This window comes from Scophthalmus maximus, chromosome 3 (genome assembly GCF_022379125.1).
Source record: "Scophthalmus maximus strain ysfricsl-2021 chromosome 3, ASM2237912v1, whole genome shotgun sequence".
Lineage (NCBI taxonomy): Eukaryota > Metazoa > Chordata > Actinopteri > Pleuronectiformes > Scophthalmidae > Scophthalmus > Scophthalmus maximus.
Genome location: NC_061517.1, coordinates 15,512,996 through 15,527,192, shown reverse-complemented (window position 1 = coordinate 15,527,192; position 14,197 = coordinate 15,512,996). Strand labels below are relative to the sequence as shown.

At 41.6% G+C, this 14,197-nt stretch overlaps 1 protein-coding gene across 3 annotated transcripts in view; it reads right to left on the bottom strand.

The window, feature by feature from the left end:
* Positions 1-14,197, bottom strand: part of kazna (kazrin, periplakin interacting protein a) — a 137,997-nt gene that overhangs the window by 43,402 nt on the left and 80,398 nt on the right. For all 3 annotated transcript variants that reach the window (XM_047331338.1, XM_047331339.1, XM_035643792.2), the window contains exon 4: positions 462-569. In XM_047331338.1, the coding sequence (XP_047187294.1) occupies positions 462-569 (108 nt within the window). The remainder of the gene's footprint in view (positions 1-461; positions 570-14,197) is intronic.

Below are 14,197 nucleotides of genomic sequence, written 5' to 3'. Positions count from 1 at the left end.
ACAGTAACTACTTTGATCACATCTACAAGACGCCAAGCCCTTCAAAACTTAAACGCTTGAGCGTTGGAACATGGAAACAGACAGCAGATAAACGTCTATACGTGTGTTTGTGTCGGGAGAGTTGATAACGTTAACGTGAGACTCATCTGACCACCGGGTCAGAAAAACAGTCTTGGAATGATTGAAAGTTTTTATCTGATGGTGGGATGCTTCATGGTGATGTGTGTGACTCAACATTGACAGCAGAATTATACACAGGGTAGATTATGTAGCAGGACAGTGGGAACTTCAAGGTGTCATGGATGAACTCAAGGAAATAACTTATTTGCAGGAGCAAATATGCACGTGTGTTCATACATTCTTGAATGCATGTGTATCAACTCCGTCTTACCCAAACATCTAGCATAAGTTCTGCCCCGGTGGCACTGAAGCAGAAAACCACAGAAGTGACCGGGTCTTACCTTTGTCCAGGGAGGCGTCCGGAGAGTTGAAGTCCATGAGACTGCTGATTTCATTCTTGTAGCTGAGGTCAGCTGCCGGTGGCTTCTGCCTCGGATGGGGAGAGGGATCTGGGAGAAAGACAAATGGCAAAAAGAGTTAACATAATATGTAGAAAATGATAAGGCTTGGAAAAAAAAGACACTGGAATCCATCAACGCTCTTGGAAATGAGATTCGAGCCCAAGCGTGTGTAGCAAGTGAGAATAGGAAATCATTTCAAAGAAACACAAAGAAGGGAATGTACCTCTTTGTTAAATATACAGTATCTCTCTCTCATTTACTGTTACCTTGACTTGTATTTCTGTGTGTGGGCGATGTTGAATCATGCAGGATTGACTTTGAAGTGTCCGGAGCTGTAAAATGTATTTTCGAACAATCAATACAATTACAATGAAGGCGGCAAAAGAACAAAATCGGAGCCAGAAAGAAAGCCTGTGTGAAAACCCAAGCTGCATAAAATGCGTGGTGCATTCAAGTCCTCAGTGTGAAATTTTCTGTGGATTACAATCTAACTAATGCGGCCTGTGCTGGACACAGATTGCATGAGGGCATTTGGGGAAACAAAATGATTAATGCGGCACAACACCGATCGGCTCCACACCATCCCTCTCGGTGCATAATGAACTCACTTACTTAGTCCTCACTCTTTAAACTGTACTTACTCCACAGGAGCTCGCCATTCATCAACTCAGCTACTGTCCCCAGGGAAAAGCGCGGATGCTTGGCCGGAGAAGAAGCATGAGCTTAAACACATTGCAGGCGCACAAACACAGTCGCCGCTTCGCTAGAACGCCTGAGATAAATATTAGCATTTTTATGACCAAAGTGTGATTTGATTTCTGGTGAGGTTCAGTGGTTTCTAATATAGTTTTTGGTTCCCACTAGCGGCACACGGTGAATGCATATCGACTGCACTGCTCCAGGTCAGCTCACATAAAAGTGACTGCTAAAATGACTGTGTCACTTCATCATGTGCAGTCCACTTCTCTCATTCATCCACAGATGCATGATGGTTTTTTCTGCAGGTGTTACAAATGTCACTTTTTAAGATATAGTAGTTTTTGGTGTGCACGTACACACACACACACACACACACACACACACACACACACACACACACACACACACACACACACACACACACACACACACACACACACACACACACACACACACACACACACACACACACACACACACACACACACACACACACACACACATTTTCATGAAAACTACATCTCTTCTTCTTCTCAACTCTTCCAGCTTTGCTCCTTTCTGGCTTTGTCCTCTTCCTCCTCTCCTCGTTCTTTCTGCCGCCACCACCCACCTATTAAGACGCTGTTACTGCCTGGATTATTTGCAGTAATTCGGCACAGATGTGTCTGGATGAAGGGCCTGAGGTCTGGGTGGGTGCCGTCATTACAGTGAGACTAGTCCTCACGCTTGTTGGACTGGCACAGCTGTCCTCACCTAAGGTGCATCGGGGCTGTTTTTGTTAAACATTTGCAACCCAACGTCTTGCAAAAATATAATTTTTCCTAACTTGCTCATGGTGCAGCCTTTGGCACCGGGAACACAGTTATTACCGTTCTATTTTGTTTTGATAATGCAAAAGATTCACAGTTCATACCCATCTGCCAGCTTTAAGCTGCTGCTACTGCTGCTGCTGCTGCCCAGCAGCCCGATGAAAAGATTTAATCTTCCCTGCATCGTGCCTTTGACAGGCCCTCATCAACATTTAGAAAGTTACCAAGGAAAATGGAAAGAGTACTGCGGGAAATAATGCAAAGTAAGTAAGTAAACCACAGCGTTTTCCTCGATGACAGCGGAAAAGCAGAGAGAGCCCGGGCGTGACTGGAGAGTCTGTTGGATCTAAAACATTATGTGAAAAACTTTGACAGTAAAGAACTTTGGCATTTTCATATATTTCGGGTTTTCCCATTTGATTCAGGACCTTCAAAAGAATTCTTTATAAAATACTGACTGCCTCATGGTTGTATCAAAAACATGCATCAAATGTGTAAATCTTGAAATAAATGAACTCATATTTCAGTGTCACCCGTCTTCTCATCGGCACCTGTTAATGCTGCCGGCACTTGAATAATACCCCATCTCATCAACGTGGCGGGAAATGAAATAATCCAACCGATACTTATTTGTAAGCAGTCGTTGCCAAATGTTGATACGTTGGCTGATAATCCTGTTACCATAGTGTTGCATCGTTATCGTCCCAGAGTTCATTTTAATTTGGAAACTATGCACATTCGGTTTAATAAATTTGGAGAGATGGTATTTTTTCTAGGCAGCAGTCCTACTTTGTCATTTACGCTGTTACATTTTTACATTTCTTACACTGAAATCTGAACCACGCAGGTTTAAAAGGTTTAAAATTTTTGTTTAGTAGTACACTAACTGGATATTCTTTAAGAGTTATGTGTGAGGAGAGACAAAAGTCAGGCTACTGTTCTCATTATTGTTTCAGCTTTCACCGTCATATTTATTTTCCGTGGGTCACTGTTTATATTATTTATTTTATATTATTTTATATTTCCATAATTTCCAAGTGTCTCATATTGATCTTGTTATTTATCTTAGTTTAGGAAAGTCAAATAAACACTGCAGGTAGTGGTAAAAAGACAGAAGCTGGGAAAATATGAAATATCAGGGGCTGATAATGTAGAGGACTTCCTGCTACATACTGAACCTTGAGTGAGAGTGAAGCTTTCCATAAACTTTTACTTATGAATAATTAATAGATAATTTCTTGTCTCTGTTTCCGTCCTTTGTCTGTACTGACATCCTTTTTCTCACATGCCAGCAGGAGTATTATCTGACAAAGACACTGTCATATTCTTCTCAATGTAAGTGGATATCTGCCACAGAGTTAAGGAACATAAGACAATTTCAGCGTTGCATAAAATGCAGAATGTATAATATTTTAGATAGCATACAATGTAATTCAACATAGAGAGGGAACTTTAGAAATACAGCTCTAATCTTTTGTCCCTATTTAATGGAAATTCATAAAATCTGAAATCCAGGAAATAACATCTGCGGCTGCCCTGTGGAAAACAATTGGACGTTCACATCACTTTGATCAGTTCTGTCTTTACTGTTTCCTCAACTTCAACCTGTATTTGGTTTTTGTCTGCGTGGAAAAGTTTATGGACACATAAGTGAAGGGATCAATTGTAATACTCTTGCAGGCAATTAACTGCACTGCAGCAGAAATATTTTTTTCAAAAACATCAATAAGAATTTATCACTCATATTTAATGGCTTGGTTCCATTCTCCTCACCATCAAACGTTCCCAATAATGAATGGCTAAACCAGCCGAGAATACAACTGAGGTGAAAAACAGTAATTCTGCTGCGAAGAAATAAATGATGATCTGACCCGGAAGAGTGAAACAACTGCTGTACCTCACGTGGCTTGTTAATCACGTAATCATCCTAATCATTTCATTCATTTGTCAGACAGTTGTTATGGACTCACTGTGGCTCCTTCATGGTGTACGGTAAGGGAACCTTTTAAACTATCTGACACAACCAATGAGATCGTGCGAATATCTTGCAGCTTTTAACCAGGAGTGTCGAGGCAAAAAGTATGCACAATTTGAACTTTTTCCTTGCACAACTGCTACCATCACTTTTTGTGCACACAACCACAATGACTGCGTGAAAACGTGTGGCTGTTCTGAAGACTTTATCTTTTCACCATGCCTTGACAACATGTCGAAAGACTTCTCTCATTTAAAGCAGACTGAGGGCGTCAGTCCTGCTGTTGTGTGTAAAGTCTAGATATACAGAGATGCTGTGTGCAGTTCTGGTATCATTTCCTGACAATGTGCACTTATCTGAACTATGAATACTTCCTCGTGTGTTTCTATTGGGTCCAAAATCATTATTGCAACAGGACTATCTGACAGCCAAAGGTGAAAGTGTGATAGTAAAAATAAACTGTGATTTGGGATTTAGCTTCCATACAAAAAAGACCTAAAAAGCCTTGACCAGAGACTCAACTGTCCACTGTACACAACTTTACTTTGGGGCCACAAACATTCCATGTTTCTAAATGGACTTGACTGGAGTTCATGAAGTGACGCCAATGCAGAAGAGCCTGAAACCTGTATTCCTCAAATGACCGACAAGAAATCTATGAGAAAATGGCCCTTGTCCTTACTTGATTTATAACATCAGTAAACATTTTCCTGAGGAGTTTACGGTCGCAATCTCAAAGACCACGTTGCCCACTCCCTATCAAAGAGGATGACACTGAATGGAATAGCCTCATGTACAATCAACCGTGGCATTTCAACCATCATTTGTATCATAATGTAGTCATCAGTCACAGCACAGCTCACACTACAGGATTTGGGCTCTGGGACATGTACCAGATATTTAGCCCCCAAGATATCTGGCAGATGTCGGCGAGGCATCGGCCATCGTCTCCTTGAAGACCTTGGTATCCATAGAGAGCAGGAGGAGGACTCCTGTGCTCTTTTAAGAAATAGAATGATTGCGTAAAGCCAGCACTTTTCAATCAGGTATTGTACTAGTACATAGTACTCTTTACATACGCAGAGTTAACAGGTTTGTGGAGATTATGTAGAGGTGATTCTCAGTTTTAAAGAGCTGAACTCTATGTGGTGATGATATAAAACTTCCCATACTGTCATACTCTTGTGTTTGAGTGTTCCGACAGTCCTAAAGGGAAGATCGAGAGGAATTACTAGTCGTCAAGGTCCAACAGCTTTCTCTCTCTCTCTCCCCGTTTCTCCCATTCCTGTCACCACCCCTCTCCCATGAGCCCTCTCTTCATCCTTAGCCGACTGACTCTGACGCTCCACTGTCACCTCTTCTTCCTCCCTCCTCATTTTAGATTCTTCCTCCTTTACCGTTTAATGGGGTTCCCCGAGCTCTCCTCTCTTCCGAGCATGCCATATTTTATCTGCTGGCACAGCGCAGGAAGAAAGCCGACGGCTGAAACAAAAGGAGGCCCTAATGAGTAGTGGAGGTGATTAAGGAATGAATAGACACCGTCGCCGGAACCTTCACCGAGCCATTCGTGTTCCCCAACTCGGTCTGCAATCTGCAGATAGGCGCTGCCTCTCTTTTCTTATGTCTGCCACTGGTCTTTAATTGGACTGCCATTCTCCGGTCCGAGGGCTGCCGGACTCGTGATAAAGCTCGCATATTTATGCATTAATCACCACCAGCCAGGAAAGGCCTTTACCCCCTTGCATCCCCGGCCTAAAGACCCCAATTCAAGGTGTCCTATAAATATCCTGCAGATAAATGAAACTAATCAAACAGGGGGGGTTGGGAGCCAGTGCTTAACGTTTGGCTGCCCATGCTAATCATCCCTGATCTCCACTTTTTGTAAGTTCACAGTGTCAGGAAAGGCTGCTGGATGTTCCAGGCAGGCCACTGAAAGGAAATATGTAGGCTGGGAATATTATTAGTTGATGTAAGGACTTGGGAGAAAATGAGCATCTCCCTGGGAGACTAGACTGAGGAGGAGCAAGCTTTTGTTCGCACGTGAATGTCATTTTTACAGTGTCCATCAGAGGACGGAACACATCTCCAAGTATGTTGTAGAATGAAAAAATGACCCATTTGCTCAGCTCCTTGACAAACCAGTGGCAGGTTTCCTGCAAGAGCTACAGCTTTAAATTGACCCAAGCCACTTCAACACCTTAGTTGTGAAGCACTCTGGGAAATGTCAGAGCTGCGCGACTGCTCATATCAGGAAGCTGAATAGAAATGAAAATTGATGCATTTGGAGCTGATCTGACTCTGCTTTTAAATAAAATAATAATAATTATACAACTATCTCCAGTATATGTTGTTATCTTGACTGAAACTCTACAAGTCTCTTTATGTGTTTATATTTCTGAGAGATTAGAAGTGGACATTTTTTTTACATGTAAATCTCACTGTTAATTGTTTTTTACATACTGTTGTTGATTGATTAATTGATTGACAGTTTTTATGTATGGAGATCCACAGAGTGGCAGGATGATGAAAAGTCATGGGAATGTATTAACATAACACAATGTGGGTTGTCAGTCATAGATCAACCATAATTACTGCACAATATGATGTTGGAAAATTTAGAGTCGTCTTTAAAAATGTCTGCTGTTTTGATTTGAAAGTTTGATGCCATGCTCATCTATATAAATAAAATGTATTATCATTATCTCTGTCCCTGAAGCCAACAATCGTACGTTTATCTCTAAAAGGTTTATACTAATCTCATAACTGACATAATACAGAATTAATTATATTCTGAAAAGAGTCTACCAGTATTGACAAAATTCACCTTGGCACTTTTAGTTGCAACACATTACTCAAACCAACTCTGTGTTAATAGAAAATTGAGAATCTGTGCAAACTTAATAGACTAATTTGAAATTGGCCTTGAAAAGGAATATGAAGATATTTTGTTAATTATACCTCAATGCAATTATGCAAAAACAACCCTAGGAGGTCGAATTGAAAATAGATTTTCATCTTCAGCTTCCCTCAATTTGTTCAGTATCAATTTAATAAATTGGAACTATATCAAATATGATTCATGAGCAGAATTTAACAAGAATTATGAGTCAAAGGCAGGGTGAAATTATAGTGGTGTTGTATTCTCCAAAGGACCTTGGGAAGCTGTTGATCTTCTCTCATTTTACACAGGCAAAGCACGATAAACAACAAAACTGTGTATTATTTAAGGCTTTTCTTTTAGTGCTTAAGTTATTAAAAGAGTGTTTCACAATGAAACGTTTAGAGTGATGTGAAATCCCGTAAACAGTCCTATTCTTAAAACTCAATCAGTCTTCATCCAACAATAAGGACTAATAAACGTATTCGAAGGAACGGAAACCTCTTTGTGATACTGCTGCTCCTTTGAGAACTACTTGAGGCGGATTTTGCTGTGAAAACATCAAAGGACAGATGTCCACATACAAAAGCATGTGTCACATGGAAAAGGGCACAGCATGGAAACGGGAATGTGCTCTAAGGCCAAGTGCGCCAGCAAATGGAAGTGGACAGACAGAAGGAAGTGAGCAAGAGATTAAATGAGAGAAGAAGTGTCGATGAGAGTGTGAGAAACAGGAAAAGAGGGACAGGAGGAGAAATTCTAGGAAGCACAAAGACGCATGGCAAAAAAATCAGGTAGGGCCAAGGGTAAGAGGGAAAGGTGTCAGGAAATAAGGGACACGTATGATGGTGTTTCCATCTCCTCCATCAGAAAAAAACACTTTTCAATAAACTGCAGTTTATTTTGTGCCAGAGCATTTTTCAAATGTTTATCTAAACAATGAAAACAACCCCTATTTAAGTACGAAGCATGTTGTCTGAGCTGCTCCAGTTGTAATTTGCCCACACAAAGACACAAACGCACACAAAACTACATTTGGCCCCCAAAAAAAGAAAAATCGCCCGCTCTTCCCAAACTCATTTCAGGGAGTAATAACTCTTCTCTCCCTCTCTGATGGGAGCCAATCATCTGAGGCCACTCTCCGTTTTCCACTTTCTCCTCTCACTCTGAAACTCACTCACACCTAAAAAATACACATCTCTGTTTCCTCACTTGCTCTTTCATGTGCGGACTACAGATCGCTTCTCTCACACCATGCTCTTCTCCGGAGCAACGATTCCCCCATTCCCACCTCCGAATCTCAGCTCCTGCACATTCGGTCCTCCTCATCCACTTTCCTCAGCTCTCTCTCTCTCTCTCTCGCTGTTTGCCTCCATGTCTGTCAGCTCTCTGTCACTCTCATGCTCACTGCATTTGTCTTTTTCAAATGTGAGATATCATAATGGGGAAAAAATAGAGCAGACCGAACCACACAGGCTTGTGGGAGGCCATTCCTAATTCTTCTCTTCCCTCTGCCTCAGTGACACACACACACACACACACACACACACACACACACACACACACACACACACACACACACACACACACACACACACACACACACACACACACACACACACACACACACACACACACACACACACACACACACACACACACACACACACACACACACGCAAACTGTTTTGCTGTTTATCTCCAACATTTAACACTCCCAGGGACAATAGTGGCGACAACCTGATATGTGAACAAGACAAGAACAGAAAAGCTGGCAAATTGATGGTCTCTGTAATGTGTGTGCCTTTTATTCATGATGTTCACAATTATGTGCAGACACTCTGTGGTTAAAGTGGAGGCAGCATTTGTGGATTCTTCCGTGGCTTGTGACACTGTTGCTCCTGACAACCACATCCCCTTTGTTTCTGCTCGTGCAGCATCCAACACGGTGTCCATTAAGTGGCCCTCATCTCTGAAATGACTGTGGCGTTTGCACGAAAAAACACGTGCATTGTCCCATAAAAGGCAGAGTAAACGGACGCGAAGGAGGTCTGAGCTTTTATTCAGGAATTGGTAGGTGGAATCAAAAGGCAATTTTTTTTTTTTTTTTATTAAAATCTAAACAGGTCAATACAGGGATGACTAAAGGTTTAAGTCATTAAGACTATTTCATTTCAAATTTTCTTTTCCTTTTGGTTACTTTGTGGTCCTTGGAATTTTTTTGATTTAGTCTTCAGTTCTGTGATTCAATGCGAAAAGGAACATTTGCTCGTCTGAACTTTGGCTCGATGGCTCAATAAAACTATAAAAATAAATCAGGTTGTTATCCAGCATAACAGAATCTACATTATGTAGCAAAGTCATCGTGGCGTTGTCCACAGATGTCTTGGATTCTGCTCCGCCTGCCCAGTGCTCTCAGTTTTTTTTTATTATTACTGTAGGTGAAGGACGCCAGGAGAGGGCAGTGACAGCTGGAGAACTCCCAGGAAAACTGGGTTGGCAGTGTCTCCGTCTTCTCCCCACTGATGTGGCCGAGTCCTTGGCAGGAGGATGTGATGCCATATTGAAGACATTAAACTGCCTGCTGTTTATTTTCTCTCAAAGCTAACCCATTAAACTGGCGTTGATGGTTGAAGATTCATGCACATTGGGAATTTTACACTTCTGTACATTGTTACTATAAATGTGTATATTGAGTCAAAAGGAATTATGTTGTTCATTCATTTATTTGACCTATAATGCTCTGTATGTCACATGTTTTGAACAGTGCATAAAGATATGGAACTTATGACTCTGTTGCTCCTTAAAGGTCACAGGTCACAACAAAGTAGTGTCGGTGGAGTTGGGTTTACTGTGTTCCTGAATTCAGCTCATCTGCTCGTGGCTTTGCAAAAGGAGAAAAAAACTACAATCAAAAAACGAAAGAAGCTTGGCTCAGAATGAGAAATAATCGAGTGGGATTTTGGCAACTTCGTCTTCGCTGTGAGTGATGCATTTAGTCAATATGAAGAACAACAGTATGCACTCAGGCATTGGATTTTTCTTTTCCAATTAAGTCTGTGGAAAGCAACGCAGGAGTTTGCCCATTCAGAGATTATTATGTCTGAGTGTGTGTTTGTGCTGATGATGGATGTCCACGTACGTGGCATCACGTCACGGCGTTGCTCGGGAAGCGGCTACAAATGTGCCCAATTATAAGACAACAACGTGAAAACTGACAAGGAACGGATGAAAAGGAGAGAGAGAGAGCAAAGCCAGAGAAGAGAGTAGAACAGAAAGTTGTGAATGTGATAAGATTTACTGAAAACTGCCCTGGTGGTTTTAATTTGACTAAGGTGTATTTTCAGGTGTTATTTTAAAATATTTTCATAGGTCTGTTCACCTCGCTGTGCAACAAAATGGTCATTCTGTCTTTATATATGGCTGCATCAATTATATCCGTATGAAATGGATCAAAACTAACAACGTTTGTCTCGCAGAGGTAACGTCGAGTCACAGAAACATCTCTGTGCTTTGCTTTAAACTTCATAAAACTGTGGCAATATGTAAAGAGTTATGACAAAGGTCTGTCCATACTCCTCTCAAAAAATTTCCTTCATGAACAGCATCAGTTATTTATTTATTCTCATAAATACCTGGGTGAATTTCATTCCTTTCCGTCACCAATGGCAGAAACAAAAGTGCAAAACAAAATGTCGACACCATGGAACTTCAGCGTTGCAAAAAGAAAAGAAATTGCACAGCGCTGAGTCTTACAGTCTAATTTAAATTATTTGGAATTGTTAAATGGTTACGGAAATTTATCTTGGATACATGGACGCATTCTGTGTCCAGATGCACATCAAATTGGTGTCGGAGAGGAAGGAAGGAAGGAAGCACACCCCCTCCTCCAGAGAGAGCAACGCTGTGCAGAGAGAACAAATCGAACATGTTACCATTGGTCCATGAAGCTCACGGAGCATGACGGTGCCCAGTGCTACACTACTTAATTCAATATCTCAGACTGCAAAACAATTTGATAGTAATGCATCGCTTACTCCCCACTTCAAGGCCAACCGACTGTCAGGCATAGACTTCGACGGGGCTCTGGGGCATGTTACACACCGAGTGCAGATCTTTTCGCGACACAGCACTCAGTCGTCTGGGGGAGAATCCCGCACCATGACTATCAAATGATGATCGTCGTATTCCCTCAGAGCTCTGCAGGACATGACACATGTACAGAGCATCAAACTACTCTTGTCTCTCTTGCCACACCACAAATTTTTCATGCAGCGTATGTGTAAAAAAAAAAAGAAAAGGTTCATATTGTTGCTAGAACGAACTAGATGGGGACCACATTAATAAGCAGTACCATCCAGCTTGTATGTATTGAATATGATGCTGGTTAATTCATGATCAAGAACTTTAAGTCACATCTCACGATATGTGAAGTTAATAAATGTTGTATAATCGAAGAAATACTAAAAATGGTGTTCAGTGGCTGAACTTTTAAACTCCTTTTATCATTGACAATTCTCTATCTCTGACCTCAAACTACTACACGTGTCTTATGGAGTTTTTCCGACAGGTGACAGCTGTATCGGGAGTGAAAACATGTCCACACTCATACAAAGAGTCTGCATCCAATTCAAGCTTTTAAATGAGGAGAGAGAATAAAAACAAACGACCTACAGTAACGTGTCACTTTGACCTTTCTTCAGCTTCAACATTCCCTTCAATGAGATAAAATATACGCAAATGTAGAAAAACTGCTGAAGACAGGGGAGGGTGAGTCAAGGGGTTTAACTGCCCAGACGGGGGTTGGGAATCGTGGGTGGGGGAGGCAAGCGGACAAGTTCCTCCGCCATCAACAGATACAGCTGAGGGTGGGTTCAACAAGCCACTTAACCCCCTCGCTTTTTCCAGTGGAGTGGACTCCACTGCTAAACCGCAGATAGCTGAGGAAGCACTGGACCTGTCCCAGATGCTTGTGGAGGTGGACAAGTGTGTGGGGGTGGGGAGCAGAGTGAGGCCCGGAACACAACACGTGTGCTTATTAACTTTATCGGGATGAAAAATAAAGAGAAGGGCAAGTATATGTATGTATTTCTTTTTTCTTTCCTCTTTACTTTTGACCTTATTTATTTTCCTCTGATTTATTTCATATTAATATTATTTGACTGTAAATAACACGCTCATACATTACCACTGCAGTGCTGCCTGTTTTCCCAAATGCTTTTGGTGACAAAACAATCACTGGGCTATGCTGAAAACCCTTCTAAATTCATCAACACGCCCCAAAAAATACAGACCCAAAAAGGTCAGTATGTCCCATAGGCCATATGTCGTGCTGGCCATGCTATAAATTGTTTGACTTGAAACTATAAGAAAGATGAATGATCTGGGTCATGGATATATAAAACTGTCCTGTCAGATTTAAAACAGAGAGTAACTCGGCTGTCTCATTCTGCCTTTTGTCTCCTGACTCACTGTCACACACTGCATAAATAATGACTCCAAAAAGTGTCTTTAAAGTTTGGCATGACCACGCAGCATCCCCAGATGCTGGTGTGATGGCCGTTAGGTTTTATAAAACCTAACTAACCCTCTTCATCACTTCACCTAAGCACTCAGCAGGAGCAGGAGTAGCAGCAGCATTCAGGTGTGCCGGCATTATCGATTGGCTAATGGGGAAAAGGAGGAAAGTGGATGAGACTGGATGGGAGAACTCAGCAGGGGGACATTGGGCTGAGCAACAGTCAGCACCAATCAGCACAAGGGCTTCAGCAGCGTCTCCTCCATGATGGATCAGAACACACACACACACACACACACACACACACACACACACACACACACACACACACACACACACACACACACACACACACACACACACACACACACACACACACACACACACACACACACACACACACACACACATCATCATCATCATTCAGAGAAATCTTTACATTGAGACAATAAATGCACCTCAAACCTTTTCTGTTTCAAAATCACAGAATCGGCCAATTTGAACTTTTATCGAAAAATAATGTTAAGATCATGACCATTCCTTTGAAGTTGCTCCCAGTAAATCATATTGTGCCAATATGTGTAAAAAAAAAAGCAACTTTCACTTGAACAAACCACTTTTTGCGACTCAGACTAAAGTGAAAGGCGCAATCACTTTGCACTCCATTATCAAAACAAATACTACCAATCAATTGCTACATTACCAACCAGTGCATTTCTCTGCTGTTTGTATGAAAGCAACCAAAGGGTAAAGAAGTTTGCACCCCCAAATTGACGCCTCCCCTCTGGAAAGGCGGTTCGGAAAAAAACGAAAAAGTGCAACTTTTTCTGCTTTCAGGGAATAGACGAGGGCGTCTGGGTCACTGCAGGTCGGTGGCTAACAAGCTCCTAAGAGACATATTGGTTGGGGGTTGGCACTGGAGCGGTCACATTAGTCAATGTGCCATGAGAGAACGGAGTGGAAAACTCAGTGGCTGTAAAAAATCTTTTCCTTCTAGGAAGACGAATTTACGACAAGGCCGAGCATTAACCCCAAAACTCTAGCACACCCACCGTCCCTGATACAATCCTTAGACAGATAATAATAATATCTTAGTGCAAGTGCAAAGGAGTAATGACATCCAGAGGGGAAACATATGCAGAATGTGCATGTTTCGTCTTGTTATACATAGCAACGGCATGGCTGTAGGCCTCAGACCTCATAAATCGTAAATCGATTACAGTGACGAAAAATGTCACTCTCAACCCAGATCAAACAAGCCTTCGTATCCACTTCTCTGGTTTGAAAAGGTAAACAGTGCCTTGATCCACGAAGCACATCCTCTACAGCTCAGAGGCCTGAAATTTGGAGGTGACATCATCATCGCTGGCGTAAATGGCAAATGTAGGTTAACAGTTTGAGCGAAGGGTTTTTTTGTCACGTGTGATTGATCAGAGAACAAACACTACATTTGGGAGCTGTGGGATCATTAGGACTACAGACACCAAGCTCAAATGCCCTAAACACATGAATGAATACATAGTATTGTAATAGATACACATGTTGGGACATGATTCAATATTATCACCTATAATTTTCATCTGAATCATACTGTGCTGACAAAAGCCATCTGTTAATGTTTTGCAAAAAATTGTAAGAAGGAAATTTAGTTTAATTGAAGTTCTTTTTTAACACACTGCACGTGTATGGCTAATGTATTAGACCTGTATGATAACAGCCACTACGGAGATCCCTTAGCGGATATGATTTAAAAATCCCTTGGTTAAAATGTCACAGAAGAGCCACCAGTGCACACAT